This window comes from Littorina saxatilis, linkage group LG7 (assembly GCF_037325665.1).
Source record: "Littorina saxatilis isolate snail1 linkage group LG7, US_GU_Lsax_2.0, whole genome shotgun sequence".
In the NCBI taxonomy this organism is placed as follows: domain Eukaryota; kingdom Metazoa; phylum Mollusca; class Gastropoda; order Littorinimorpha; family Littorinidae; genus Littorina; species Littorina saxatilis.
The window spans coordinates 26,707,429-26,735,019 of NC_090251.1; the positions used below are offsets into that span (position 1 = coordinate 26,707,429).

The window sequence follows — 27,591 nt, forward strand, 5'->3', positions numbered from 1 at the left end:
TTATGAACAATTTGTTTGAAAATAAGACGACTTGCTTTCTGTGGATGCTACAGATTCCACTGATTCTTTGCAATCTGTTGGACTTCATTCACACATCGCAATGGAGTTTTATGTTGATACGGCCTGGAAAAGAGGCCGGAGAATTGTGGATGTCTTTCACCTGGCGAACCAAATGGACTGCACACAGTGCAAGGGGTTGTTGGACTTGAGACGAACCCGAAGAGAGACACGAGTAGGACTGGCCAGTGTTCTCGACATTTTGTGTTCTTGTGGTAACGTGAATAGGATCCACACCGACAGGAGGGTCAAAAATGAGGACGAAATAGATGATTACCTCGTCAATACGCTCATATTAAGCAGCAAGAGTAACTGTAAGTATTCCTAGTCCTGTGTCACTATAAGATATTACGGAGTGCCTCGGGAACCGACTAGTCAACAGTAGCTCTCAAAATAAACATACCTTTTTCGGGGGTGTCACTAAAACTCGAAAAGACGCGAAAAGACACGAAAAGACAGCAAATAGATACGAAAAGACGCACAAATACACGAAAACACACCTTTGACCCTTTCACCATTGACACACACAGTGCATTCACACCTTCTTGTAACAATCACCTCCTCACTTTTCTTTTCTTTATTTGGTGTTTAACGTCGTTTTCAACCATTCAAGGTTATATCGCGACGGGGAAAGGGGAGAGCCACTTGTCAATTGTTTCTTGTTCACAAAAGCACCAATCAAAAATTTGCTCCAGGGGCTTGCAACGGAATTCGCTATCTCTTAAATGAGGCTTTGATCTAAGCGCATCAAACATTCCCACACGAACGTGTTATCAGCGGCTACCCCGGGTAACTCATAAAAGTTACGCAACTGACCACACGCCAGCTGAGCTGGTATTCTATCCATCCGATCCGACAAAGGAATTAACATCTACTTGACAAAACGCCGATTCCCTCAACATACCCAGTCAAGCTGGCGGCACATTACATTACGACCACCTGGGGCCCAAGCGATCCGTTTATGGCGAGCTTTTCACAAATGACCGCCCACTTCAAACAGATAAGGACTTCCTTCACCCAAAGGAGACTGTTAATTGTGTGCAGCTGGCTGGACACGGCTAGCGAATACCAACACTGTTAGTTAACAGATAATGGCATTACAAAAAAAATAAAAGCGATCGGCAACATAAACTACAAACACTAGACTGGACAATGACAAAAAATTCTACTCTATAATTGGTGACTGGTCACCCTGTCACATACATAAAAGGGTGCAAGTCAGATGATAAACCAGCGTACCCCCAATTCCTCTCTCTAATTAATGGACAGTCACACACAATTAGTGAATTACACACACACACACACACACACACACACACACACACATGTATGCGAGAGAGAGAGAGAGGAAGAGAGAGAGAGAGAGAGAGAGAGAGTGTGCATGTTTTGATGATTGTTCATATTAAATCACCAATCTCGACTAAAAACAGTTACATGTACCAGGACTTTTCGTGTCTTTTCGAGTTTTAGTGAGACCGCTTTTTCGGCTCCTACAGATAGTTAAGGCCCGACTGCTCGCTGGATTTTTTGCTAACATCTTATTTTGTTTTGTTTTACATTTGGTTTGTGACTTAAGCTCTATTTATTTTCTCCCTAATAATGATAGTTTTTTTTAAATATATGTATATCAGTTTTTCGTCTCTCACTACATGTATAAATTTCCGAATAATAAGCCACTCCCTCACACAAATTACCTCCCTTGTCAACTTGAGAAGCGTACTTCCAAACAGGCAGAAAAGGAAAACTGTCTAGCAGACTATAATAAACATAAGACTTATTAAGAGCATTCAATCACATATTCTTACCTCAACTCACATAAATGGCATTAACTTCAGTTCATTGCTAAGATATTGAAGTAGTACTCGACCCTGGTAAGGGGGGAAGTAACTCCCTAAGAAAAACAATCCGTAGTCAAGGACGGGAGTCACCTCCCCTACCGGTAACCCGCACATGCGCGGTCCTGCTACCGGCCGTCATTTCCACCCACTTCAACACTACTGCACAGACGTGTTGTTGTACTCCGGCATATTTTTTGCCTTGGCCTTTCGTGGAAGGCCATTTGACCCTGGTCTTTGCGTTGCTATCTTTAGGTAAGATCGTTTCACTATCTCTCGCTGCGTTCGTTCGAGTATTTTCGTTCGTTTGAGTATTTTCGCTGTTGTAATTCATCTCCACGTGCGCGTGTTCGATATTGCAAATGGCGGACAAAAACTCAAAAAGCAAGGGCAAACTTGTTTCCCTACTCTCTTCACCGGGAAAAGAGAAGGATAAAGACAAGTCTAAGTCTAAATCAAAGACGCGTGCCTCTGTGTCTTCTTCACAGCCTACTTCTTTAATTCTGGTTACGGACCCGGTGACTAAGAAGACAGAACGGGTGTCGCTCGACTCTACGTCACCGTCACCGGTTTTCCCTACGCGGGAACGTTCTACTTCTCCTCTCTCGCGCTCGCAGACGCCACGGTCTAGCGAGTCCGTGTCGCGGGAAGAAATTCTGGCTATGTTTGCAACTCTGAAACATGACCTAGTTGCCTTACATTCGGCGGAAAGGCCTGTCGCTCCCCTCCCGCCTGGCGTGGGGGGGGTGGCTTCTCTTTCTAGGCTGCGGCCGTCCGCGACGATCACGTCGGCTGATCTCGGGCCGGATTTTTCTGGTTTGGTTGCGGATTCCCCTGCCTTTTCAGGGGGGTTCGCGGCCTTAGCGCCGCCCGGGTCCAGCGCTTCGGCGTTGGGCGGCGTTTGTGGGAGTCCCCATCTTTTTGGGGGCTCACACTTGCCTGCGGGCCCGGGTTACGCTCTTGCGTCACCGGGTTCGCAGACGGCTCCTCCCCGGCAGTACACCGTCCATCACGTGGCGGGTGCGCTAGGGAGCGGCGTAGCGCGCCAGCCTGCCCCCCTGGGATCAGTTTCGGCTGTCCCGGCCTCTGGGGGGCAGGCAGCAGCGTCTTGTTTGCCCAGCTCTGGCCTACAAGATTCTGTCGGCGGTCATCGACCTGTAGCTCTTGGTTCGGCTGCCGCCGTTCCTGGTTGGAGTTCGCAGGGGGTAGGCTCCTCTGGTTGCCCCTCGGGGCTTCCGGTCGGGCCTGCCCGCGGATTGTCGTCCTCGACTTCCGGTTGTGCTGTGGCAGGCACTTCCGGTGGAGGACAGCGGGCTAGTGGTTCCGGTGGCAGTGTCCCTGCTATCCCGTCCCTGGTTACGCATCGACTTCCGGCCCCGACTTCCGGTTCCGCCGCGGCGGTTCCGGTTGTCGGCGGTGCTGTTGGTGGACAGTTTGCGGCGCTTCCGTCTATTGTTCAACCGACTCTAGCCACTTCCGCTTCCGTGGACGGGTGGGTTTCCGGTTTACCGGACCCTCCTTCTGATGGAGATCAGGAAGGTTTTGGAGAGGAACAGGAAGGGGATGAGGATTGCTCTGAATCTGTTACCCCCTTACGGATTCCCAATAAACTGGGCCCTACTCTGGAGTTGGCTGCGGAGATAACCTCACGGTACTTCCCTGAGGGTGTCTCCGCCGATTCTACTGTGGTCGCACCCCCTCCTTCTGCTTTGGCAGATTTTGCGGGCGCGGGGGACACGAAGGCGAAGTTCCGGTTCATGGAATCTCCTTCCGTCCCTTTTGTGATGGCTCAGGTGTTGGCGGACGCTAACACACCCTACCCTCTCTTGGCTGCTCATGGAGAAGCCCCCCCGTCTGCTCAGCCTTGGTTAGCCTCGGCTCAGGCAGGCGGCGGCCTCCCAGCTAATTCAAGAAGATCGCGGCTGCCTAGCAGGCCACATTCTCTTCTCTCCTCGTTTTCGCTGCCCACAGCTCCACTTCCGGTGACTCCGGAACTGGCTCGCTTACGGCAGGACGGTTATAGCCGAGATAGGACTGCCGTGTGTACGGAACAGAGTCTACTCGGGCTGGAGGAGAGCGGGCGTTCTTCCCTCGAACTGACCTCCTTGGCGGAAACGCTCATCCGGTCTCTCACGAGAGCCATCGCTTCGTCCATCGAACCTTTTAGGTTCCGTGACGATGCCATTGAGGCTGATGCTGCCATGCTCTTGGCGGCCCTCGCGAAGGTCACTGACAGTCAGATGACTCTTGCTGCTCGGCTCTACTCTCAGGTTGTGTTTTGGAGGCGCGAGGCTTTTCTTAACGGCTCACGCCTGACGGATAAGGCCACCATAGACTCTTTGAGAGTCTCTCCCTTCTCAGAGGGTGCGTTGCTGGGATCACGCTCTTTGGATGCCCTCCGGCAGCAAACGGAGGAGGCTCGTGACCATCATGTGGTGCAACTGACGGAACTCGCTCTTAAGCAGCACGGTAACAAACCACGGAGTTCTGCACCAGCTGCGGGCAAGTCCTCGGGGCAGAAGTCGTCTCAGGCAGGTAGGGGTGGTTCACGTTCCCGCCCTTACCAGCGTAAACCTTCCTTTGGGAAGCGGGGGTCTGGGCGCAAGCCCAACCCCCAATGAGACCCCCCCGATCCAGTCACCCCCCCAGCCTCTACCCTTTTGGTAGCAGGCGGCCTCTCCCGGGCCCTTCCAGCTTGGCTGTCTCGGACAAGCAGCCTATGGATCATGGGGGTGATTCGATTGGGGTTCCGCCTTCCTTGGCAGGAAGGCAAGGCCCCTTTGTCCAGAGCGCCGGCCAACTTCCGGTTTCCGGCCAGCCCCGACGCTCGGGAGGCAATTCAGGCAGAAATCCTTCTCTTGCTGCAGAAGCAGGCTATAGAGGAGGTTCTCGACCACTCCTCCTTGGGTTTTTACGGAAGAATCTTCGTTGTCCCCAAGGCTTCCGGGGGGTGGCGGCCAGTCTTGGACCTCTCTCCACTGAACCGCTTTTTGCGCAAAATTCGGTTCACCATGGAAACGCCGGCGACCGTCAGGGAGGCGCTTCGCCCGGGCGACTGGGTGACGTCCGTCGACCTGACGGACGCCTACTTCCACATCCTCATGCACGAGGCGGACCGGAAGTGGTTGCGTTTTCTGTGGGGGGACCGAATCTTCCAGTTTCGGGCCCTACCCTTCGGGCTGTCACTTGCTCCCTGGGCGTTCACCATGGTGGTGCGCCAGCTTTGTGCCCTTGTTCGGCAGCACGGGGTTCGGCTCAGGGCATACTTGGACGACTGGCTGATCCTTCATCAGCGGGAAGCGCTCTGCCTTCAGCATACCCAGTTTGTCCTTGCCCAGGCTCAGGATCTCGGCTTCCAAGTCAACCACACCAAGTCCGAGTTGACTCCGTCGCAGACCTTTACTTACCTTGGCATGGTTTTCGATTCACGGGAGTGGACAGTCCGTCCCACTCAACGCCGGGTGGACAAACTGCAAGCTCTCCTGTCTTCCCTTTTAGGGCTTCAGTCAGCTCCAGCCCGGACGCTTGCGTCTGTACAGGGCCAGATGGAGTCCATGTCGTCCCTTATTCCGCTAGGCAGATCCCACAAGCGCCCGTTTCAGGCGGCTCTCAGTTCAGTCTGGAATCCGACTTCACAAGGCTGGGACGTTTTAGTTCCTCTCGGGGTCTGGTTTCAGCAGACCACGCTTCAGTGGATGAACACCCCTTGGCTTCTGCAGGGAGTGCCCATAGCGCTTCCTCCTCCCTCCACGCATCTCTTTTCGGACGCGTCTCAGAAGGGTTGGGGGGCTCACGTAGACACACACACGACGTCCGGTCGGTGGTCACAAGAGCAGCGGCTTTGGCACATCAATCGCCTCGAGCTCGAGGCGGTCTTTTTGGGGCTTCAGCATTTTCTCTCCGCCCTCCAGGGCACCCATGTGTTGATTCATACCGACAACACGACAGTCGCTGCCTACCTCAACAAACAGGGCGGTTCCCGATCTCAACTGTTGTCCAGCCGAGCATGCGAGATCCTTTCTTGGTGCGCTCGCCATCAGATTCTGGTCTCGGCTCGCTACCTGCCCGGCTGCCTGAACGTCCTGGCCGACGCCCTCAGCCGGTCCTCTCAGATCCTCCACACAGAGTGGACCATCACACATCAGGCGCTCCTCCGCCTTTGGGCGCAGGTGGAGCGACCGATGGTCGACCTCTTCGCCACGAGGTTCTCGCGTCGCCTTCCGATCTTTGTTTCCCCGTTTCCGGACCCGGAAGCGTGGAAGATCGACGCGATGACGATAAGCTGGACAGGGCTAGTGGCTTACGCCTTCCCTCCCACTCCACTCATCGGAAGGGTCCTGCGAAAAGCCGACTTAGAGCGGCCTCGTCTTCTTCTCGTGGCACCGCGCTGGCCCAGTCAGCATTGGTTCCCGGACCTCCTGCGGCTCGCCAGCGGCCCGCCAATTCCGCTCAGCCTTCGGCGAGGGGAGCTTCTACAGCCCAGGACGGGCATTCTTCACGATCGCCCCGAGTTCCTGGATCTTCACGCCTGGCGACTGTTCGGCGATCACTGAAGCGCTCAGGCGCCTCAGATCTTACTTTGGACTTAGTCCAGAAGGCTCACAGGCGTTCCACCTCCTCTGTTTATTCGTCGCACTGGCTGGCTTGGACTCGATGGTGTGCGGCCAACAATGTTGTCCCGGTTGCCCCGCGATCAATGCAGGTCGCAAACCACTTGGCATGGCTCTCCGCTCAGGGACGCGCCGCGTCCACTTTGCGCGTTCGCCGCTCAGCCATCTCGGTTACTCTTAAGCAGCTTGGTCGCTCCATCTCCCTCGGGGGAGTCATCGCGAGTGTGCTAAAGGGCGCGGCCCTCAGTTCTGCAACGGAGAGAACTTCTGTTCCGGCTTGGGACGTTCTACTAGTACTCGAATTTCTCCGTTCTAGTGCTTTCGAACCTTTACAAGACGCTAGTCTTTCTGACCTTACGCGCAAAACTCTCATGCTCATACTGCTCGCTTCCGCGCGAAGGGGCAGCGAGATCCACGGCCTCTCGGGTTTAGACCGTGATATCACTTTTGAAAGAGACGGCTCGGTTTCACTGCGTTTCCGTCCCGATTTTCTCGCCAAAAATCAAAAACCTGACCAACTTTCACCGATCATTTCCATTCGGCCTCTCCGGGACATTTTAGCCCCCGGCGACCCGGATCTTTCTAACTGTCCGGTACGCGCGCTTAAGGCTTACTTGTTGCGTACCGCTCCTATTCGAGCATCAGCTCAGAAGTTGTTGTTTATTTCGATTAATACAGCCCGAAATAAAGACATTGCAAAAACCACGCTTACCAGATGGTCTTCCACACTTATAAGGCATGCCTATCAGTGGTGGCAGACACAAGGGGGGGGGCAGTCAGTCCTTCCTCTTCGATCACCTCGGACTCACGAGGCTCGAGCGTGGGCAACTTCCTTAGCTGTCCTCAAGTCTGGTAGGATGTCAGACGTCCTCAAAGCTGCATACTGGACGTCTCAAGATGTCTTCCTCAGCTACTACCTCCGGGACATTGCCAGCACTCACCCGGACGGTACCAACTGCCTCCCAGCCATGGTTGCCGCAGGCCAGATACTTCCAAGAGTTTAATGTGAGTATCCCACCGCCTTTATGTGCAATCTGCCATTTATGTGAGTTGAGGTAAGAATATGTGATTGAATCGAAAATTTCAAAACTAAATTTTCATTTAATTAATATACTTACTCAACTCACATCGTTTATACCCTCCCATCCATCCCCGCTAACATTATATGTGTTACAGGTGTGTGTTTCCGTGGGGGAATGACGGCCGGTAGCAGGACCGCGCATGTGCGGGTTACCGGTAGGGGAGGTGACTCCCGTCCTTGACTACGGATTGTTTTTCTTAGGGAGTTACTTCCCCCCTTACCAGGGTCGAGTACTACTTCAATATCTTAGCAATGAACTGAAGTTAATGCCATTTATGTGAGTTGAGTAAGTATATTAATTAAATGAAAATTTAGTTTTGAAATTTTCGAATCTGGCTGTGATAGAAGCAATGAAATCTGTTTTTAAGGACCTGACTTCCAGTGCCACAGAACTTCATCAGAGATGATTAGAAGGCATACACACTCAAAACCCCAATGAATCAGTCAATCATCTTTGTCCCAAAATGAAACTTGAAAGCACGTACAGGTATGGGATTCACAGTCACACAGGCACATAAGTAGGCCCAGGAGAGCTTACATGAACCAAGGACTGCCAGAAGACAAGGGAGACTCGGGGGGGGGGGGGGGGGGGGGGATGAAACTGAAGATAAAATAGATTTTCCCTGTCAATTTTCAGTATCAAGCCAGGGCTGAATTAAAATTGTGAGATAGGCGGGTTTCGTAATGAAAAAGCATTTGAAAAGTTGTGGAAAATCAACACTTTATTTTGTTTTTCACTTGATAATTTCAAAAGTACTATTATTAATGATATTGACCTGAAATATTCCACAGTTGTTGAAAATACGCAGGGATGGATCCGGAACCAGAGTCAATGGAGTAGACTAAAGAAAAACAGATTTTAATATGAATGTTTTATTTTTTAAAAAAAACATTTAAAAAAAAGTTTTTGCATAACGATGTGAATACATTCTTTTGGCACCCCTGTTGTTAGTCCTTCAGACAATGAATCACGTAGGTTGCAAGTTCGAGCCCTGATATTGCTGCTTTTCTAAGTTTCTTTCTTATTTGTTTCTTGGGGCGGGGATGTAGCTCAGTCGGTAGCGCGCTGGATTTGTATCCAGTTGGCCGCTGTCAGCGTGAGTTCGTCCCCACGTTCGGCGAGAGATTTATTTCTCAGAGTCAACTTTGTGTGCAGACTCTCCTCGGTGTCCGAACACCCCCGTGTGTACACGCAAGCACAAGACCAAGTGCGCACGAAAAAGATCCTGTAATCCATGTCAGAGTTCGGTGGGTTATAGAAACACGAAAATACCCAGCATGCTTCCTCCGAAAGCGGCGTATGGCTGCCTAAATGGCGGAGTAAAAACGGTCATACACGTAAAATTCCACTCGTGCAAACCACGAGTGCATGTGGGAGTTTCAGCCCACGAACGCAGAAGAAAAAGAAGATTTGTTTCTTAAATCTTTTAACCTTATTTTGTTTTCCTCTTTATTCTCCTTTCTTTTATTGACACAGTAGCAAATTTACCCTTTCACTTTTTACACCCCCGGTATAGCGGTGTGTATAGGTTTCGCTCGATGTGTTTGTGTGTTTGTGTGTTTGTGTTCGCATATAGATCTCAAGAATGAACGGACCGATCGTCACCAAACTTGGTGAACAGGTTCTATACATTCCTGAGACGGTCCTTACAAAAATTGGGACCAGTCAAACACACGGTTAGGGAGTTATTGGTGGATTAAGATTCTACAAGGACTTATAGAGTGACATATTAATGGTCAAAGGGAAATAACCTTCTCAGTTGGTGGCAGTGAGAATGGTTATTTCCCTTTGACCAACGGGGGTGTTTTTCCTACCTCGAAGGAATTTCTTGTTTTTAGTGTTTTTGATCTCTTTTTGAAAAGGTCAAACTTTAAAAGCATAAATAAATTTAAGTTAACCTGTTTTTCAATTATGCATTCTGGTAAGGCACAAGACAACTTTCCTCTTTCTGTGTGATATAAATAACTGAAGCAAAACAACAGTATAGATAGATCTATAATTTATGTATCTGGTCCTCTTTTTCAGACATGTTGAAGATAGCCCAAGCAGACCTTCAGAGTTTCCTGGACATATTCTGCATTCCTGTCACCCTGCCATTCAATGCCGTCACCGACAGCTCAACGCCTAGTCCTGCTGCTGCCAGCGTGACACCCAGTGACATATCAGACCGGCAGACAGTAACTGCTACACCAGGTGACACCCAGTCAGGTGTTTTCAGCAGCAATCCAAGACACCTGCACTCAGATGACAAGCAAATGTCACCCTCAGAAAGAATGGAAAACGTAGTTGAAAGTAGTGAACATGAAATGTCAGAGAGAGGAGAAAGCTTAGTGTCTGTGAACACTGAGAGCAGCCGTGAACTTACTTTGACCTCCCAGTCAGAAACAAGTAATGACTTTCCTGAAGAATATTTGCAGCTGCTAAAACCTGAGCTGTTGCATCTTGAAGAAAATAACAGTTTCAGGCGAGGTTCTCAACTTGCTACTGAACTTTGTGAGAATGCAGAGGGTGTGAAACTGAAAGTAGACCAGCATGGGGAATGCCCTGTCAAGAATTTACCAACATTAGCTTTTAAAAGCAGTGTTCCCCTTGTGGGTAATGAAAGAGATAGCCACCCAGCGATTAAGAGTGAGGACACTCATTGTAATGGTGATGTGACAAAATCTGTCAGTGACATGATGACTTCTGACAGTGACCGGGACGAACATATCTCTGTCAGTATCAGTGACGTACCTGTCGCTGTTGGTGCCTGTGAAAAGATGGTACCTGCACAGCCCGTTGTCAGAAAAAAGTACAATGAAAGGAACAAGTCTGGGAGCAAGCTGAATTATTTGACAAAACGTTACGCACAGGATGTGCCCCTGGAAGACATGATCGGGACTTGTCCAGTGGCTGAAGCAATTGATGTGAGTGACGGTGGAAACCCTGTTTAAGACAACCTACCCTCCAATCCCCTACTACCCTCTCCCCCCCCCCCCCCCCCACCCAGCCTTATTTTAGACTCCCTCCCTTTTACTTGTCCTTTTATGACCCTGTTTTTTCTTCAGATTTTGTGTTCAATACCTCTGTAATTAAATATTAACCCCCCCCCCCCCCACCCCTGCCATTTTAAGACAACCCCCTTTTGAACTAATACCTGATTTTCACAGATTTTTGTGGAAGTCTTCAAAGGGGGGTCTATTTTACAGTTCAACGACAAGTCCACCTTGTGCAGTGAAATATTCTTGTCACAGGTTTCCCATAGACGCTTCACCAAGAGGGGTCCTGAGACCCCGAACGTAAATGTATAGGGGGTCCTTGGAGGGTCCAAAGACCTGGAAGTATAATTCTTCAGTCTTGGTTTCGAAAGACACATCCCTGACTAAAACATGATCTTTGGAGCGCTCATTTCAATATAATGCCAACTTTTGGAAGTTCACATTGAGCCCTTCACAAACATGTTACAGGGTTTAGCCTGGGAGAAAAAGGCAATGGGACATTTGTCCCCCTCTACCTAAATTCTGATGGGACATGGTCGAAGGCAAGTAGCGCTTTGACCAAAGATGCAAAATGGTGCAATATTATATGGTTCCATCTGAGAATTAGCCGCTATATTGTGTTATCTCTGTATGTGTGTGTGTGTGTGTGTGTGTGTGTGTGTGTGTGTGTGTGTGTGTGTGTGTGTGTGTGTGTGTGTGTGTGATCCAATGTAAAGTGTGCATTTGGTGGCGCAGTGGTACATTATCTCAATGCGCCCTTTGACGCACTGAAGGGAATTGTGATGGGACATTTTCAGATTTAATGCGCCAATGGCGCAGGGCGCACTAGTAAATGAAACCCTGATGTTATGTTCATATCTGTTAGATTACCTTTGTAAATCTAGGTCTGCATACGATCTGCATTCAACGAAGGCGTCAGTTGTTTAAGCATTTGCATTTTGTTTTGTTTGTTGTTGTTGTGGAAACCCTCATTTATGTATATATCACCAGCACCATTTTTAAGACCACAAGTTTTCCAGATGTCTGAATGACAGCTGTAAGTTGAACTCAATTTATATTTAGGTCTTAAATGGGAGGTTCCATTGTATAATTTGAACTCTGCATTGGCCTTTCAACAGGAACCAGGCGGTTCACAGAGTGACGGTTCCAAGAAGCGGTTCGACTTCGAGTGCAGAGTGTGTGATGAACTGTTCACGTCCGAGCTAGAAGCCTACTGTCACGTCAGTCGCCACACTGGCTCCCACTACCTTCGTTGTTTTCGCTGTGGGATGGAGTTCAAAGGCAAAGACCGCACAAGTAACACCAATAATTTGGAAGGTAGTACTTGGTTTAAACCTGTGAAAAAAAGCAAAATTCAATAAAAACTTTTTTTTATCAAAGCAGCAAATAAAAATCTTGTCTTTTAATATTATGAATTACCTTTTTTTTTTAATTGATCTGCCACATATTGTTTCTCACCCTAAAGGGGGCGCAACTCTTCCACAATGCTTGATAATCCTGACACAGTTATTTAAAAAAACCCACATGTCTATTGAATTTGTAAAGCCGAGCAGTCGTAGCTTTACATTTAACTCTAAGTCTGTGTCTGTGTCTTACTTAGATGTTATTTAGGTTTGAAAGGCATTTGTCAGGATGACTGGCACGGTTGGCCTAGTGGCAAGGCGTCCGCCCCGTGATCGGGAGGTCGTGGGTTCGAACCCCGGCCGGGTCATACCTAAGACTTTAAAATTGGCAATCTAGTGGCTGCTCTGCCTGGCATTATGGGGTTAGTGCTAGGACTGGTTGGTCCGGTGTCAGAATAATGTGACTGGGTGAGACATGAAGCCTGTGCTGCGACTTCTGTCTTGTGTGTGGCGCACGTTATATGTCAAAGCAGCACCGCCCTGATATGGCCCTTTGTGGTCGGCTGGACGTTAAGCAAACAAACAAACAAACAAATTTGTCAGGATGGCAATTGATTACTCAACAAGACAGACAGACAAACACAGGGTTCGTACAGAGTCCTTGAACCCTGGAAAACTCCTTGAAAATTGGAAAACCTTTTCCAGGCCTTGAAAAGTGCTTGAAAATAGAGTTTTGTTAAATAGTCATTGAAAAGTACTTGATTTTTCCAAATTGTTGCCTATACATTTTGTCAGCAGCTTGTCTTATCTTAAAAAAAATGCAACCCCCTTTTTTTTCGTCAAATACAGTACACACATTTTGGGAGAATAAAAGATCGAGTGAAAACGAAAGCAGACGAACTATTACTAGTCACCCGTAGTTGCTTCCCTTCCCGGAAGTTGGCAAGGGAAACTACGAAATGACTAATAGTTTGCAGACGCGGAGAACCGCAGTGGCATTTTTATATCTCTTCCTGTGTCTTAGCGTGGAAAATGGGAAGGTAACTGAAGGTAAGCTTGGTGCTTTGCATTAATTTGGGGAAAATCATGTCCTTGAAAAGCCTTTTTTTGGTCCTGGAAATGTCCTTGAAAACTCATTGAATTGTATCAGCTCTGCCCTGCAGGAACCCTGCAAACAGAATATGAGCTCAACAAAAATCAAGTGAAGTTCCATATTGTATTGAATCAAAACAAAACAATCATAAAAAACTCAACACAATGTATGGGTCTCTGTGGAAAAGACACCAACTGTTCCAATTAGGTAAACAGGTCTGTAAATCCCACAGCCAGAGCACAATGGACATTTTGCCCATGCTAGAACAGTGGGAAGGACTGGACTCTACCTGTTCCCAAACCCTTTACTAAGAGAAAGAACAATTCCGAATTTAGAGTGTGCATCTTAACTCCACACAGTTTCAAGACTAACCTAGATAATATATTCTGCTCCCCACGTCTCTCTTCTTTCTTACTCTATAAACTTTAGAAGAAAAAAATGCTTATGGAGAAAAGACAAATTATTCCTGTGGTCGCTTTTCTCCACAACTTAATAAACAATCCCTCTCATGAAAGGCCTTATTTTTGGTTTGGTTTTCCATTTTAAAGTGCTAATTACACGTAATTTTACATGTATCATGTTACGCTAACATGTTGGATCTTTTTTTTGCAGTTCACCTCAACAAACATGATGATGTGCGACCGTACGTCTGTGAGGTGTGCGCCAAGACCTATCAGAGTTTCAGACAGCATAAACAGCACATGTCGTACGTTCACAATTATGTACGCGGCGCCCCTGCCCCTCAAGACAGTTCTCTCAGCTGCCAGGAGTGCTCCTTTCGCGCAACCAGCCATGCCAAGCTCACCATCCACCATTGGGTATGGCGTCATTTAGTCAACAAAAAAAAAGGAAATGTTTGTGTTTGATGAAAATACATACATTTTAGGGTTAATAATAATAATAATGCAAACTTTTATAGCGCTATTCTAGAAAAATGTCTACTCTTAGCGCTCTACAATACATACATCGACCAAGCATACTATACACGCACAGGCAAAGAAACCGACCAAACATAACCAACAAACTATACATGCACAGGCAAAGAAAGCGACCAAACATACAATACACGCACAGGCAAGATAACGACCAAACATAAACAAACATACTATGACCAAACATAACCAACATACTATACGCGCGCAGGCAAAGAGAACAATCAGCACATGTAATAATTACTGACAACTAATAATGCAGGCATACAATGACAGTCCAATACACAGCCTAAGCACAAGAACCACAGTAGGCTTCTATATAAAAACGTGTCAACGGTACTATTTACACACACACAAACAGTGCTGACACAAAGCGCAGAAAATATATATACACATTATTTTAGGCGCTAGGTAGGGGGTGAGGTGGGGCGGGATGGGGTGGGTGGGGAGATGCTGGGTTGTCAGTTTGATTACCGTATTTTCTGGGTTACAAGGCGCTACAGCGCATAAGGCGCACCCCCTTCTTTTAAAAAAAATTGTAATCCAGTCACCCATTGGGCGCAGGGGGCCGATAGGGCGCACCAAAATTGAAAAAGTATACCGGTAACAAACGGTCGAAGAATGAAAATAAGCCGCACATCAAAGGAAGAATACAGAGTGGAAATAAGTGTGCTCTGTGTGTGCGGTGAGATCAAAGGCAGGTCCATTGTGATAGCTGGGTTGCCTTGTTTATAGACACTGACCTTCTTCCCAGGGGTCAATGACCCAGTTTTAGCTATGAGAGGTGGTTCCCCTGTCATATCTGAGAGAGGAAACACTTCCTGCACCGGGGTCAGTGACCGAGTTTAACCTATGGGGCGGTCTCTTTGATGTCTTGAGAGGAAACTTGGCCAGGGTAGTACCTAGTAGCTGAAACATGCATTATCACAAGTTGTGTGACTGGTACTCAGGCGGTCTCTTTGATTTTTTTCGTATTTCATACACGGATTAGGCGCTTTGTTATACAAGGCGCAGGGGTCAAACTCGAGGAAAAAAGTCGCGCCTTATGACCCGGAAAACGGTACCGTATTTGACGGGTTACAAGCCGCGACTTTTTTTCAAAAAAAATCGCATTGCGGCTTATAAAAAGCTGCGGCTAAAACGTTACCTAAACTCGATTTGGTCCGAAGAAACTGAGCTGTCTTTGTCCCCGTATTCGTTTGTATCCGTTTGCTTTTGCACTGCACTGACACAACTGTACTGGCTGTACGATACCGAAGACCAAAAGAATCGCGTACGATGGGCGCGCTGCTTTTGAGCTGGGGATAAACGAATCCATGGTGCGACGATGGCGATCCGTCCGCCAGCAACTCTCGAGATTAGCTCTCTACTCAAGACTCGGCGCTTTTCTCTTTCGCGAATCTTCGTTTGTCAACAAGATAGCGAACAGAGACACCGGATGTATCAGGATCTCGCGCGCGCGAGATTTCGTTTTTTTTGTGTCTTGCGATAGTTGGAGGAGCGAGAGCCGCCATGTTGTGTTTTTGTCTGCTCGAAATGTGCGCTAAAGTCGTAAATCATCCCAAAAAAGCTTATTCCGGGCGGGACTACATGTGTGTGTTGGTTACAAATTGTGTGTGTGTGATATTTTTCTTCAAACTTTTTCACTTTTCTTCTTTGTTTCACTTGTTTATTCTCGGAGCCGATTTCGCCAAATACCGTACTTTCGTTTGCCTGATTGTTTTGTTTTGATTGATTGACACGATCTGATTATATTTTTTTTGACGGCGGCTAATATAGCGACGCGGCTTACACGTGGCTCGTCCCAATTTTTTTGTTAAAAGTCGGGGGTGCGGCTTATGAAACGGTGTGTCTTGTAATCCGTCAAATACGGTACATTTGTTTACATTTTTATAATTATTTGTAAAAAAAAAAAATAATGACTTTAGTTGACACGATTTTGACAACTCAAAATCCTCAGAATGGACGTTTTCTGCACTTTAAATGTTAGCAAAATCTTCAGCGTCAAGGGGCAGCACCCCCCCCCCCCCCCCCCATCCCTCTGTGGCGTTGCCCCTAAACCCAACAGGGGTCCTTCTGCAGCCTCCGGACCCCCACTGTTTGTTTGCACATATACAGTGAGTGTTTAAAACTGCATGATTTTGTTTTTTGGTATCTGTGTTTCCAGAATCACAAAAAGCAGCGAGATCGCACATGCAACATTTGTGGAGCGATACTCAGCACCCAAGCTTCCCTGAAACACCACAAGCGACGACGACATGCTAAAGGTGCAGATGACGAGTACACCTTCGCCTGTGAGCTGTGCGAGAAACGATTCCAAGTCAGAAAAAACCTAATGAAACACCTGCGTGTGCACAGCAAAGAAGACGGTGCCATGCAGTCCGGTGATTCCAGCGGCGATCCAAGTCACCACTCCAACCACCAGCACATGTCACTGTCAGAGAGAGCGGAAAACTTAGTTGACAGTAGTGAACATGAAGCGGAAGGAAGAGGAGAAAGTATAACGAACGCTCAGAACAGTCATCGACTAACTTTGACCTCACAGACTGAAACAAGTAATGACTTACCTGAAGAATACTTTCAGGGCCTTAAACCTAAGCTGTTGTACCTTGTAGAGAATGACTGTTTTGGCCAAGATTCTCAACATGCTACCGAATGTAGTGAGAATGCACAGGTTGTGACAGTACCACAGCATGTGGAAAGCCCTGTGAAGAGAGAGGACGATCATCGTAATGGTGACATGACGACATTTTTCAGTGACGTGATGACATCTGACAGTGTCCGTGACGTACATGTCCCTGTCAGTATCATTGACGTATCTGTTGCTGTGAGTGACAGTGGAAAGATGGTACCTGCACAATCCGTTGTCGGAAAGAAACTCAAGAGAATAGATAAGCCTGGGAGCAAGCTGAAATATTTGTCAATTCGTGATGCACAGGATGTGCCCCTGGAAGAAATGATCCAGACTTTTCCAGTGGCTGCAGCAAGTGATGTGAGTGATGGTGAAACCTTTTTTAAGACAACCCCCCCCCCCCCAACCCAACACACCCACCAACCTGAAAAGGACACCTTCTGTTGTCTCTTTTCTGATCATATCTACCAAATTATACCTGTCATGACAGGCCACCTGCAATGTAGGGACACTTTTGGCTGGCCCCAAGGGTGTCCTTTCATCGTAGGTACCACTGTATCACAATAGCAGGGCTGATGAATGGTTCATCTCCTGAAAAACTCATTTATGGATATCACCAGCACTCTCCCCCCCCCCCCCCCCCCCCCCCCCACCCCCACTACCATTTTTTGAGTCACTTGAGAAAAAGTGACTCTATGTAATTGGTCAGTGTTAGTCTGTCCGGCCGGCCATCCGGCCGGCCGTCCGGCCGGCCGTCCGTAGACACCACCTTAACGTTGGACTTTTCTCGGAAACTATCAAAGCGATCGGGCTCATATTTTGTTTAGTCGTGACCTCCAATGACCTCTACACTTTAACGATGGTTTCGTTGACCTTTGACCTTTTTCAAGGTCACAGGTCAGCGTCAAAGGAAAAATTAGACATTTTATATCTTTGACAAAGTTCATCGGATGTGATTGAAACTTTGTAGGATTATTCTTTACATCAAAGTATTTACATCTGTAGCCTTTTACGAACGTTATCAGAAAAACAAGGGAGATAACTAGCCTTTTCTGTTCGGCAACACACAACTTAACGTTGGGCTTTTCTCGGAAACTATAAAAGTGACCGGGCTCAAATTTTATGTGAACGTGACTCATTGTGTTGTGAATAGCAATTTCTTCCTGTCCATCTGATGCCTCATATAATATTCAGAACTGCGAAAGTGACTCGATCGAGCGTTTGCTCTTCTTGTTGTTTTACCCAAGTGTTCTAGATTTCCATCAGTAAACAACTGTAAGTTTACCTTTATTTTCAATTTCAGACTTTCTATCTTAAGACCTGATTTTCTTTGTTGGCCTCACATGGGAGGTTCCGATGTAGAATTGGCATTTTGCCTTACATTTTTGTGTGTGGTTTTTTTTTTTTAGTTCTTGATTGGTTAACAAGACCAGAGTTGCCTGGAAAAATACATTTCCAGAAATATACCAACTCTCTTTCACAATTAACAAATTCTGAGTAACAGCTGTAAGTTTGCCTCTATTTTCAAACTCCTTTGTTAAGACCTGATTTCTCAATTTCTTTTTAGATCTGAAATGGGAGGTTCCATTGTATAATTTACACTCTGCATTGGCCTTTCAACAGGAACCAGGTGGTTCCCAGAGTGACGGTTCCCAGAAGCGTTTCGAGTGCAGAGTGTGTGATGAACTGTTCACGTCCGAGCTAGAAGCTTACTGTCACGTCAGTCGCCACACTGGCTCCCCCTACCTTCGCTGTTTCCGCTGTGGGATGGAGTTCAAAGGCAAAATCCGCATGAACAACACCAATAATTTGGAAGGTAGTACTTGGTTTAAACACGGATTTATGTCTCTTTTTCTTCTTCTTTTTTTCAGAGCAGTGCAATAAAATAAAAAGTCGCTTGAAGCGATATCAAAACATTTAGTCAATTTGTCAGGTTGAAACTGAAAGATCAACATTAAAAACAAGCCATCACCGAGACTAAATGTAGTAAGTCTTGGCTAGCAGAATACTGAGACAGGTCACGCTTGGCTCTGCGAAGCATGCGAACGTCTCGATTCCCAGTCTCTGTTAAAACATTTAGTCAAAACTTGACTAAATGTAAAAAGCAGCTAAAAAATAGCTTTGTTTATTTGTTTGAATATTATGAATTGAAGATTTTTTTAACTGATCTGCCACATGCTATTGTTTCTCGCCCTAAACGGGGCGCAACTCTTCATCAATGCTTGATAATCCTGACACTGACAGATTTATTTAAAATAAAAAAAATTCTATTAAACAATCCCTCTCATGAAAGGCCACCTGCAAGGGTGAGCTCCTATCACTGGTTCCACTGTGCGTGTGTGTTAATATTCCGTTTACTACTCCCTCATTGTGCTGTATTTCTACAGCCGTTTTTGTTTTTGTTTGGTTTTCCATTTTAAAGTACTTATTAACTCAAATTACATATGTTATGTTATGCTTACCTGTGTGATCTTTGTTTTGCAGTTCACCTCAACAAACATGATGATGTGCGACCGTACGTCTGTGAGTTGTGCGCCAAGACGTATCAGAGTTCCAGACAGCATTACCAGCACATGTCGTTCATGCACAACTATGTAGGCGGCGCCCCTGCCCCCCAAGACAGTTCTCTCAGCTGCCAGCAGTGCTCCTTTCGAGCAACCAGCAGGACCAAGCTCACCATCCACCGTCGGGTATGGCGTCACTTGGGCAGTAGTTTTCTCTGAATGGCTCTACACATCAGACCTGTTTACCCTTACGATTTTGACGTAATTTATTTCGATTTTCTGCATAAAATACGCCATTCCGCTATCCGTGTCAAGACTACGATTTTCATACATAAAAAAAAAGGTAAAAAAAATTTTTTTTTTTTTTTTTAAATTTTTTTTTTTATCAATTCACATGTTTGGCATTGTTTTTTTCAATGGCAAAATGGGGTGAAAAAGCACAGGACTGACCAGAGATCTGTCTGATGAGACGCTGGAGAGCCTTATTCTTGTGGTGAAGTCTCGCCCTCACTCATTCGGCAAGCGCAAGTTCAGTAGAGAAGCGCTTGACACACTGAAAAAGGCCTACTACGAGCAAAAGAAAAAGAATCAGTGATGCATGTGCTTTTGATGTGATCTTCTTTGAAATTATGATGACCACAAAAACTGACTGATGTGTTTTGCTTGTGAATGATGGGTATATGTGCATGATTGCGTTTCGCAGACACAGTTGTCATGTGCGTTATAATTGGCGACGAATGCTGGATGATTACTATTTTTGTGCCAGGATTACTATTTTTGGGGCTGAGCATTACTCCAAAACACTTACGGGGGTAAACAGGTCTGACACATACACACACATTGTGAAATAATTTTTGTAGGCTTAATTTACTTTAGGTAAAAGGGATACCATTGATCTTGCCGTTTGGGGGAGTTTCTTGCAAATTTGGCTGATTTGGAAAATTCATTTGTACTGTTTAATGTTATTTAGAAGAACATGACACAATTTTCTTGAAAAGAACACCTCAACTATGACTGAATGACTGACTATTAGGGTTTAAAGTCCTCAGACCAGTTGGCCTATATTGGGACAGGTATTGGTAATACTAATAATACCCTGAGTGTGACACTTTGACTCGAACAAGCCCGCTGTGGCTGTCTTCTTAGACAAGCCAGCATTAGGCTTGTCTCGTCAAAGTATCAAGATACGATCATAATAATCAGAGACGAGAGATGATGCATGCGCGTGTTAATAATTTCCAAGCCCTGAGACTATCGCTATGAACTTTGGATTTTTTGGTGTGCATGTGTGCACACGGGGGTTCAGACACCGAAGAGAGTCTGCACAAAGTTGACCCCCGAGAAGTTTGTTTGTTTGTTTGTTCGTTCATGGGCTGAAACTCCCACGGCTTTTACGTGTATGACCGTTTTTACCCCGCCATTTAGGAAGCCATACGCCGCTTTCGGAGGAAGCATGCTGGGTATTTTCGTGTTTCTATAACCCACCGAACTCTGACATGGATTACAGGATCTCTTTCGTGCGCACTTGGTCTTGTGCTTGCGTGTACACACGGGGGTGTTCGGACACCGAGGAGAGTCTGCACACAAAGTTGACTCTGAGAAATAAATCTCTCGCCGAACGTGGGGACGAACTCACAGCTGACAGCGGCCAACTGGATACAAATCCAGCGCGCTACCAACTGAGCTACATCCCCGCCCACCCCCGAGAAGTAAATCTCTCGCTGAACCATGCTAATAGCGACAAACTAGTTACAAAGCCAGCGCGCTAGCAACTGAGCTATGTCCCTGCCCCCCCCCCCCCCCTCCCCCCCCTCAAATATGCTAATTAATTCAATGAAAGTGATTATATAGGCGTCCAGACGCTGCTTCTCTCCTGCATGACTGATAACATAAGCGCTGAGCCGGTTAACATCAGTTGCGCCAGCCATCCATTGAATTCAGGTGAAGACTGTTGATTTCATACTCTCCCCACTGGAGTATCGAGACAGGCATACCACAAGAGTAGGAAGACTAGAGTTGAAAAGGTCGACTCTAGTTGATTGTCGACTCTAGTTGATTGTCTAGTTTTGTTTTTAGTAGGTCCTAGATACTGTAAGCACAGTGTTTGACACAAAGTAAGGGATGGGCGTGGGACTTACAAGGTACTTTACGGTGCGTACGGTTGGGTTTATCAAATAGTCTGTTTGTTAGCACTTACTATGAGTGTTTAAAGCTGCATAATTTTTTTTCATCAATGTTTCCAGAAGCACATACAGCAACTAAAGCGCACATGCAACATTTGTGGAGCGATACTCAGCACCCCAGCTTCCCTGAAACACCACAAGAAACGACGACACGCTGAGGGTGCCAATGAGTACAACGAGGACATGCAGTCCGGTGATTCCAGCAGCGATCCAAGACACCACTCCAACCACCAGCAAATGTCACTGTCAGAGAGAGGGGAAAACTTGGTTGAAAATAGTGAAAATGAAGCGGCAGAAAGAGGAGAAAGTATAGTGAACGCTCAGAACAGTGAATGTTTCAGAAAACATTTTGCACAAGATGTGCCCCTGGAAGAAATGATCCAGACTTGTCCAGTGGCTGCAGCAAGTGATGTGAGTGACAGTGAAACCTTTTTTTTTCTAGACTCAAGACTGAAAAGTTTACTGTCCTAATAAAAACAAGGAAAATTGCCATACAGTGTCAGGCGATCACAGACATAAAATACATCACATTTATTAAGAATGAAAGATTGCACTTAAAACTAATATCACTAAGCCGTATCACATTTACTAAGAATTTAGAGTTGCACTGAAACACATCTAAAGTCACCCCTCCTCCCACACACCCACCAACCCTCTCCCCCCTGTCCCCCCCGCGGGTTAGGGGGAAGAATTTACCCGATGCTCCCCAGCATGTCGGAAGAGGCGACTAACGGATTCTGTTTCTCCTTTTACCCTTGTTAAGTGTTTCTTGTATAGAATATAGTCAATTTTTGAAAAGATTTTAGTCAAGCCGTATGTAAGAAATGTTAAGTCCTTTGTACTGGAAACTTGCATTCTCCCAGTAAGGTAATATATTGTTCTACGTTGCAAGCCCCTGGAGCAAATTTTTGATTAGTGCTTTTGTGAACAAGAAATAATTGACAAGTGGCTCTATCCCATCTCCCCCCTTTCCCCGTCGCGATATAACCTTCGTGGTTGAAAACGACGTTAAACACCAAATAAAGTAAAGTAACTCTCCCCCCTGTCCCCTGCCTCATTTATTTACTCCCTCCCTTTTAAGAGGATTGGGTAGAAGGCTTTCTTAAAAGGGTGTCGTTTTTGCATTTTTCTTTCCACAAATGACAATAGTAGGGATTATAGATTTTTTTTAAACCAGGATCCCACGCAATACGTTTTAACAAGGAGGAGGCTGTCTTAAAAAGGGGGGCTGGTTGTTTTTATATTTAGTCAAGTTTTGACTAAATATTTTAACATCGAGGGGGAATCGAAACGAGGGTCGTGGTGTATGTGTGTCTGTCTGTGCGTGTGTGTGTGTGTGTAGAGCGATTCAGACTAAACTACTGGACCGATCTTTATGAAATTTGACATGAGAGTTCCTGGGTATGAAATCCCCGAACGTTTTTTTCATTTTTTTGATAAATGTCTTTGATGACGTCATATCCGGCTTTTCGTGAAAGTTGAGGCGGCACTGTCACGCCCTCATTTTTCAACCAAATTGGTTGAAATTTTGGTCAAGTAATCTTCGACGAAGCCCGGACTTCGGTATTGCATTTCAGCTTGGTGGCTTAAAAATTAATTAATGACTTTGGTCATTAAAAATCTGAAAATTGTAAAAAAAAAATAAAAATTTATAAAACGATCCAAATTTACGTTTATCTTATTCTCCATCATTTGCTGATTCCAAAAACATATAAATATGTTATATTAGGATTAAAAACAAGCTCTGAAAATTAAATATATAAAAATTATTATCAAAATTAAAGTGTCCAAATCAATTTAAAAACACTTTCATCTTATTCCTTGTCGGTTCCTGATTCCAAAAACATATAGATATGATATGTTTGGATTAAAAACACGCTCAGAAAGTTAAAACAAAGAGAGGTACAGAAAAGCGTGCTATCCTTCTTAGCGCAACTACTACCCCGCTCTTCTTGTCAATTTCACTGCCTATGCCGTGAGCGGTGGACTACGAGTATACGGTCTTGCTGCGTTGCATTGCGTTCAGTTTCATTCTGTGAGTTCGACAGCTACTTGACTAAATATTGTATTTTCGCCTTACGCGACTTGTTTTTTACTATCTTTCCACTAATGACAATAACAGGACATATGAATATTATTTACCAAGATCCCAAACGACTTCTGACAGAAGCTTGGAGGTTGTTCTTTCTTTCTTTCTTTTCTTTATTTGGTGTTTAACGTCGTTTTCAACCACAAAGGTTATATCGCGACAGGGAAAGGGGGGGGGGGGGGGGGGGGGGAGATGGGATAGAGCCACTTGTCAATTGTTTCTTGTTCACAAAAGCACTAATAAAAAATTTGCTCCAGGGGCTTGCAACGTAGTACAATGTATTACCTTACTGGGAGAATGCAAGTTTCCAGTACAAAGGACTTAACATTTCTTACATACTGCTTGACTAAAATCTTTACAAAAATTGACTATATTCTATACAAGAAACACTTAACAAGGGTAAAAAGAGAAACAGAATCCGTTAGTCGCCTCTTACGACATGCTGGGGAGCATCGGGTAAATTCTTCCCCCTGACCCGCGGGGGAGGAGGTGGTTCACAGAGTGGAAGTTACGATTCACATTCAGTTATTCCACTGCAGAATTCTGAGTGTTCTGTAAATTATAGTTCCTGTGACAATAGCAGGACTTATGGATGGTTAGATTAATCTTGTGCAATACTAGTGAAACCCGGATTTACAAATATCATCAGCACTCCCCCCTCCCCACCACCTTTCATATTTTTACCCTAGTTTTTCAGGATTCCATCAGTAAACAGCTGTAACTTTACCTTTATTTTAAGACTTTTTGCTTTGAGACCCGATTTTCTTTTTTGGGGGGGGCCTCACATGGGAAGTTCCACTGTATAATTGACATTAAATAATATATTCTTACTCCGAATCACATTAGCATTGAGTCACCTGAGATGCTTATCACTGAAAAACGCTTACCCGGCTAAAAATTTTAAAGGGAAGCAACCCCATCACCAAAACGAAAGTGAAAGTAGCTTTGGTAATGGGCCAGCACACTGGGAGTTACCTCCCATACGGGTGTGTGCCACGTCACTTCCTCCAGTAACACGTGCCTATTCTCATACGATCTTTTCACCTCGGAGAGGACGGTTCACTTTTTGACGCTCTGTGGTGACCTTGTGTGTTTGAGTGACACCCGCCGGCCACGTTACCCAGCTTTTCTGCTCGCCTTGCCTACAGTTTGGTGAGCTCGTTCCCGTTTGTTGTTGGTTTTTTGCGCTGTTTTCGTTACTGTACTTTGTCCGTTTTTTGCGGACTTGTGTGTCAGTGACTTGCGTGTTTAGCCATTTTGTTGTGCGAGTTAGTTAGCTAGCTCGTGTGACTTTGCTCGTAGCTCTGCGTGCCCCTTTCTGTGTTGGGCAAGTGTAGCTATAGTATTTTGTTGACGCGAAAGAGTGTGTGTTTACTGTGTTTTCAGTCGTTTAGACTTACGTTTCAGTAAATTTTTTCGCGTTGTCACGCGTTGTTGACTTGTGTGTCAGTTACTTGCGTGTTTCGCCATTTTGTTGTGTGAGCTTGTTTCTAGCTCGTGTGACTTTGTTTGTAGCTCTACGTGCCTCTGTTTTTGTTGGGCAAGTGTAGCTATCGTTTTTTGTTGACGCGAAAGAGTGTGTGTTTACTGTGTTTTCAGTCGTTTAGACTTACGTTTCAGTAAATTTTTTCGCGTTGCCACGCGTTGTTGACTTGTCAGTGTGTCAGTGACTTGCGTGTTTCGCCATTTTGTGGTGTGAGTTAGTTTACTAGCTCGTGTGACTTTGTTTGTAGCTTTACGTGCCTCTGTTTTTGTTGGGCAAGTGTAGCTATTGTATTTTGTTGACACGAAAGTGTTTGTTTTTTACTGAGTTTTTCAGTCGTTTAGACTTATGTTCAGTAAAATGTTTTCGTGTTGTTTACATGGATTTGATAGCATGTCTGATTCAGACAAGCGCTGTTGCAAGTCGGACCCCAAGGGGTAATTTAAGCCTAAGGCTTCTTCTTTAGCAGTTTTACTTGTACAGACCAAGTACGTACAGCAGTCCCTCTCATGAACGGACACCCTTGGGCCATAGCAAAACTGTCCGTACATTGCAGGTGTCCGGTCACGGGAGGGGTGACCACACCACCCCCTCCCCCATACACTCACACAGAGACACACAAACAACAGGATTGAGTCTATGCTAATCACTTCTTGTGGCTACTAAACAATAACAATAAACTCCTAATACTTCTTTAAACGTTCTGTAAAAATGATTTGTATGAAAAGTGTTGAAAAGAAGAGATAAAATAAATCCTCAAGGCAGTGAACACACTCACCATGCTCTGACATACGAAAGCAGCCACACAAACACAGCACAGAGGAGCGTGTGCAGATGCTTTGCAAGAATAAGCTTGAAAACCAGTTTGAATAAATAGCAGCAGATAGAGCTGCATGTCATAATCAAGTAATTTATTTGTTTCTTGTCTGGCTTTATTGACTGCATGCCGATCATGTGGCATGGCAGTGACTTTTCACTCTTCAGTCGGAAATACACTGTACATAACACAGCTCCCACTCTCCCTCACTAATGCCTACCCCAAGCCGTGACAACTGATGCTTGGAAATTGTGTGGAAGAGTACACCTCTCTATTTCTCTCCAATGCTCTTCCTGCTGACATGCGGTGACACCGGACATCGACACCCCACAGAGTTTAGCCAGCTAACCCCCCCCCCCCCCCCTTTCTCTCTCTCACTCCCTCCAGCCATGTACTGTTGGGGGCTGTGGGCAGAGAGACCAGCTGCACTGTTCACTCAGAGCAAAACCAGTTGACTGTGTCGTAACTTTTGACAAAGCAAGACAACTGAAGGGTTCATAGATTAGGCAACCGACTCACTGGTCAAGGCTGAGGGGAAACAAGAGTATCTTGTCAATGAAAGAGGTTACACACAGACACACGATGGGTACACGTGCACTCAAGTTATCAGTGACTGTCATCACACCATTGCGGCTGTGATCTTTGTACCAAGAGCCGGACTGCTCTGTTATCGATTTTGTTGTGGTGAAAATTTGACGATGGTCTGTCCGTACATTGGAGGTATGACCTGCTGTTGGGACCGAAAATGAGTGTCCGCGTCCACGTTTTGCAGGTGTCCGTTTAAGGGGGGGCAAATATAGAAGGAAAACACTCCGTGCCGAGCAAATGTGTCCGTACATGTCAGGTGTCCGCTCACGCCGGGGGCCGTACATTGCAGGGACTGCTGTATCTCTTTTTGTCTGTATCTATTTCGGCGCCTAGCGCTGTTACTTCTTCTGCTATCTTTTGTGGCGCCTAGCGCTACTTTTACGTCTGCTCCGGTTCTCTACTACGGAGACTTCGTCCTCGTTGTTAGCACCTGTGCAGGGTGCGTTGGTTCCTTTCTGTTTAAGACACTGGTTCCGGGAATCCGCAGCTTGGTGCAGGCAGAGTTCCAGCGTTCCGTCGCCAGTTTTTTGGCGTTTCCGGCAACTGGCAGTGACGTCCGGGCGTTGGCTTCTGTGTCTTTGCCTTCCTTTGCCGGTTTGGAGCAGCGTCCTCTTCTGCTGCGGCTGGTAAGCTGAGCTGGTCCGATAGCCCTCGTGAGGCGCCTGGACGTTCTCTCTCGGGAGACAGCTCTTTCGCATCGGGTCACGACCGATACCATGCTGATCTTTCATTTCCGGCGATAACCTACGAGGCCCCGGATTTGATCGAACAGCGGCGGCAGTCGGTTTCGGCTGCCGCATTTCCGGCACTTGCCGGAAGTGATGATCCGTCCGCTCCGGCACGCTAAGGCGGTCGCGGCAGGATGGAGTATTCACTGACTTCCGGTCCTTCCGGATCGCGAAGTCAACCAGTGCAGCCTTCGCTTCCGCATTGCGCGGTTCCGTCGGCTACGCTACCGGCACTCGCCGGAAGTGATGATCCGTCCGCTCCGGCACGCTACGGCGGCTGCGGTAGGATGGAGCATTCACTGACTTCCGGTCCTTCCGGATCGCGAAGTCAACCAGTGCAGCCTTCACTTCCGCATTGCGCGGTTCCGACGGCTACATTTCCGGTTTCGGCCGGACACGCTGCTTCCTCTTCTGGTGCTTCCTTCCGGATACCAGTGGGTGGATTCCAGCGTACGCCTTCCGGCCAGTTAGGCCTAGGCTTGAACAGGCATCACTCCACTCTGATGGGGGAGTGACGTCAGCTCATCCAGCTCCGGTTTTGGCGGATGGTCGTCCTGCCTACCCTTTACCTTCACAAGGTTCTGGGCTGCAGGATGATGTTCGTGCACAGGCATTTCCGGTCTCCGGTTTGCCAGGG

General features: G+C 46.5%; 1 protein-coding gene across 1 annotated transcript in view; it reads left to right on the top strand.

The window, feature by feature from the left end:
* Nucleotides 1–27,591, top strand: part of LOC138971050 (zinc finger protein 721-like) — a 37,442-nt gene continuing 9,851 nt past the window's right edge. Inside the window, exons 1-8 of the mRNA XM_070343654.1 lie at nucleotides 1–371; nucleotides 9,610–10,490; nucleotides 11,681–11,879; nucleotides 13,611–13,816; nucleotides 16,098–16,922; nucleotides 18,186–18,378; nucleotides 19,047–19,252; nucleotides 21,310–21,660. Coding sequence (XP_070199755.1) covers nucleotides 101–371; nucleotides 9,610–10,490; nucleotides 11,681–11,879; nucleotides 13,611–13,816; nucleotides 16,098–16,922; nucleotides 18,186–18,378; nucleotides 19,047–19,252; nucleotides 21,310–21,660 — 3,132 coding nt within the window. The 5' untranslated portion in view covers nucleotides 1–100. The remainder of the gene's footprint in view (nucleotides 372–9,609; nucleotides 10,491–11,680; nucleotides 11,880–13,610; nucleotides 13,817–16,097; nucleotides 16,923–18,185; nucleotides 18,379–19,046; nucleotides 19,253–21,309; nucleotides 21,661–27,591) is intronic.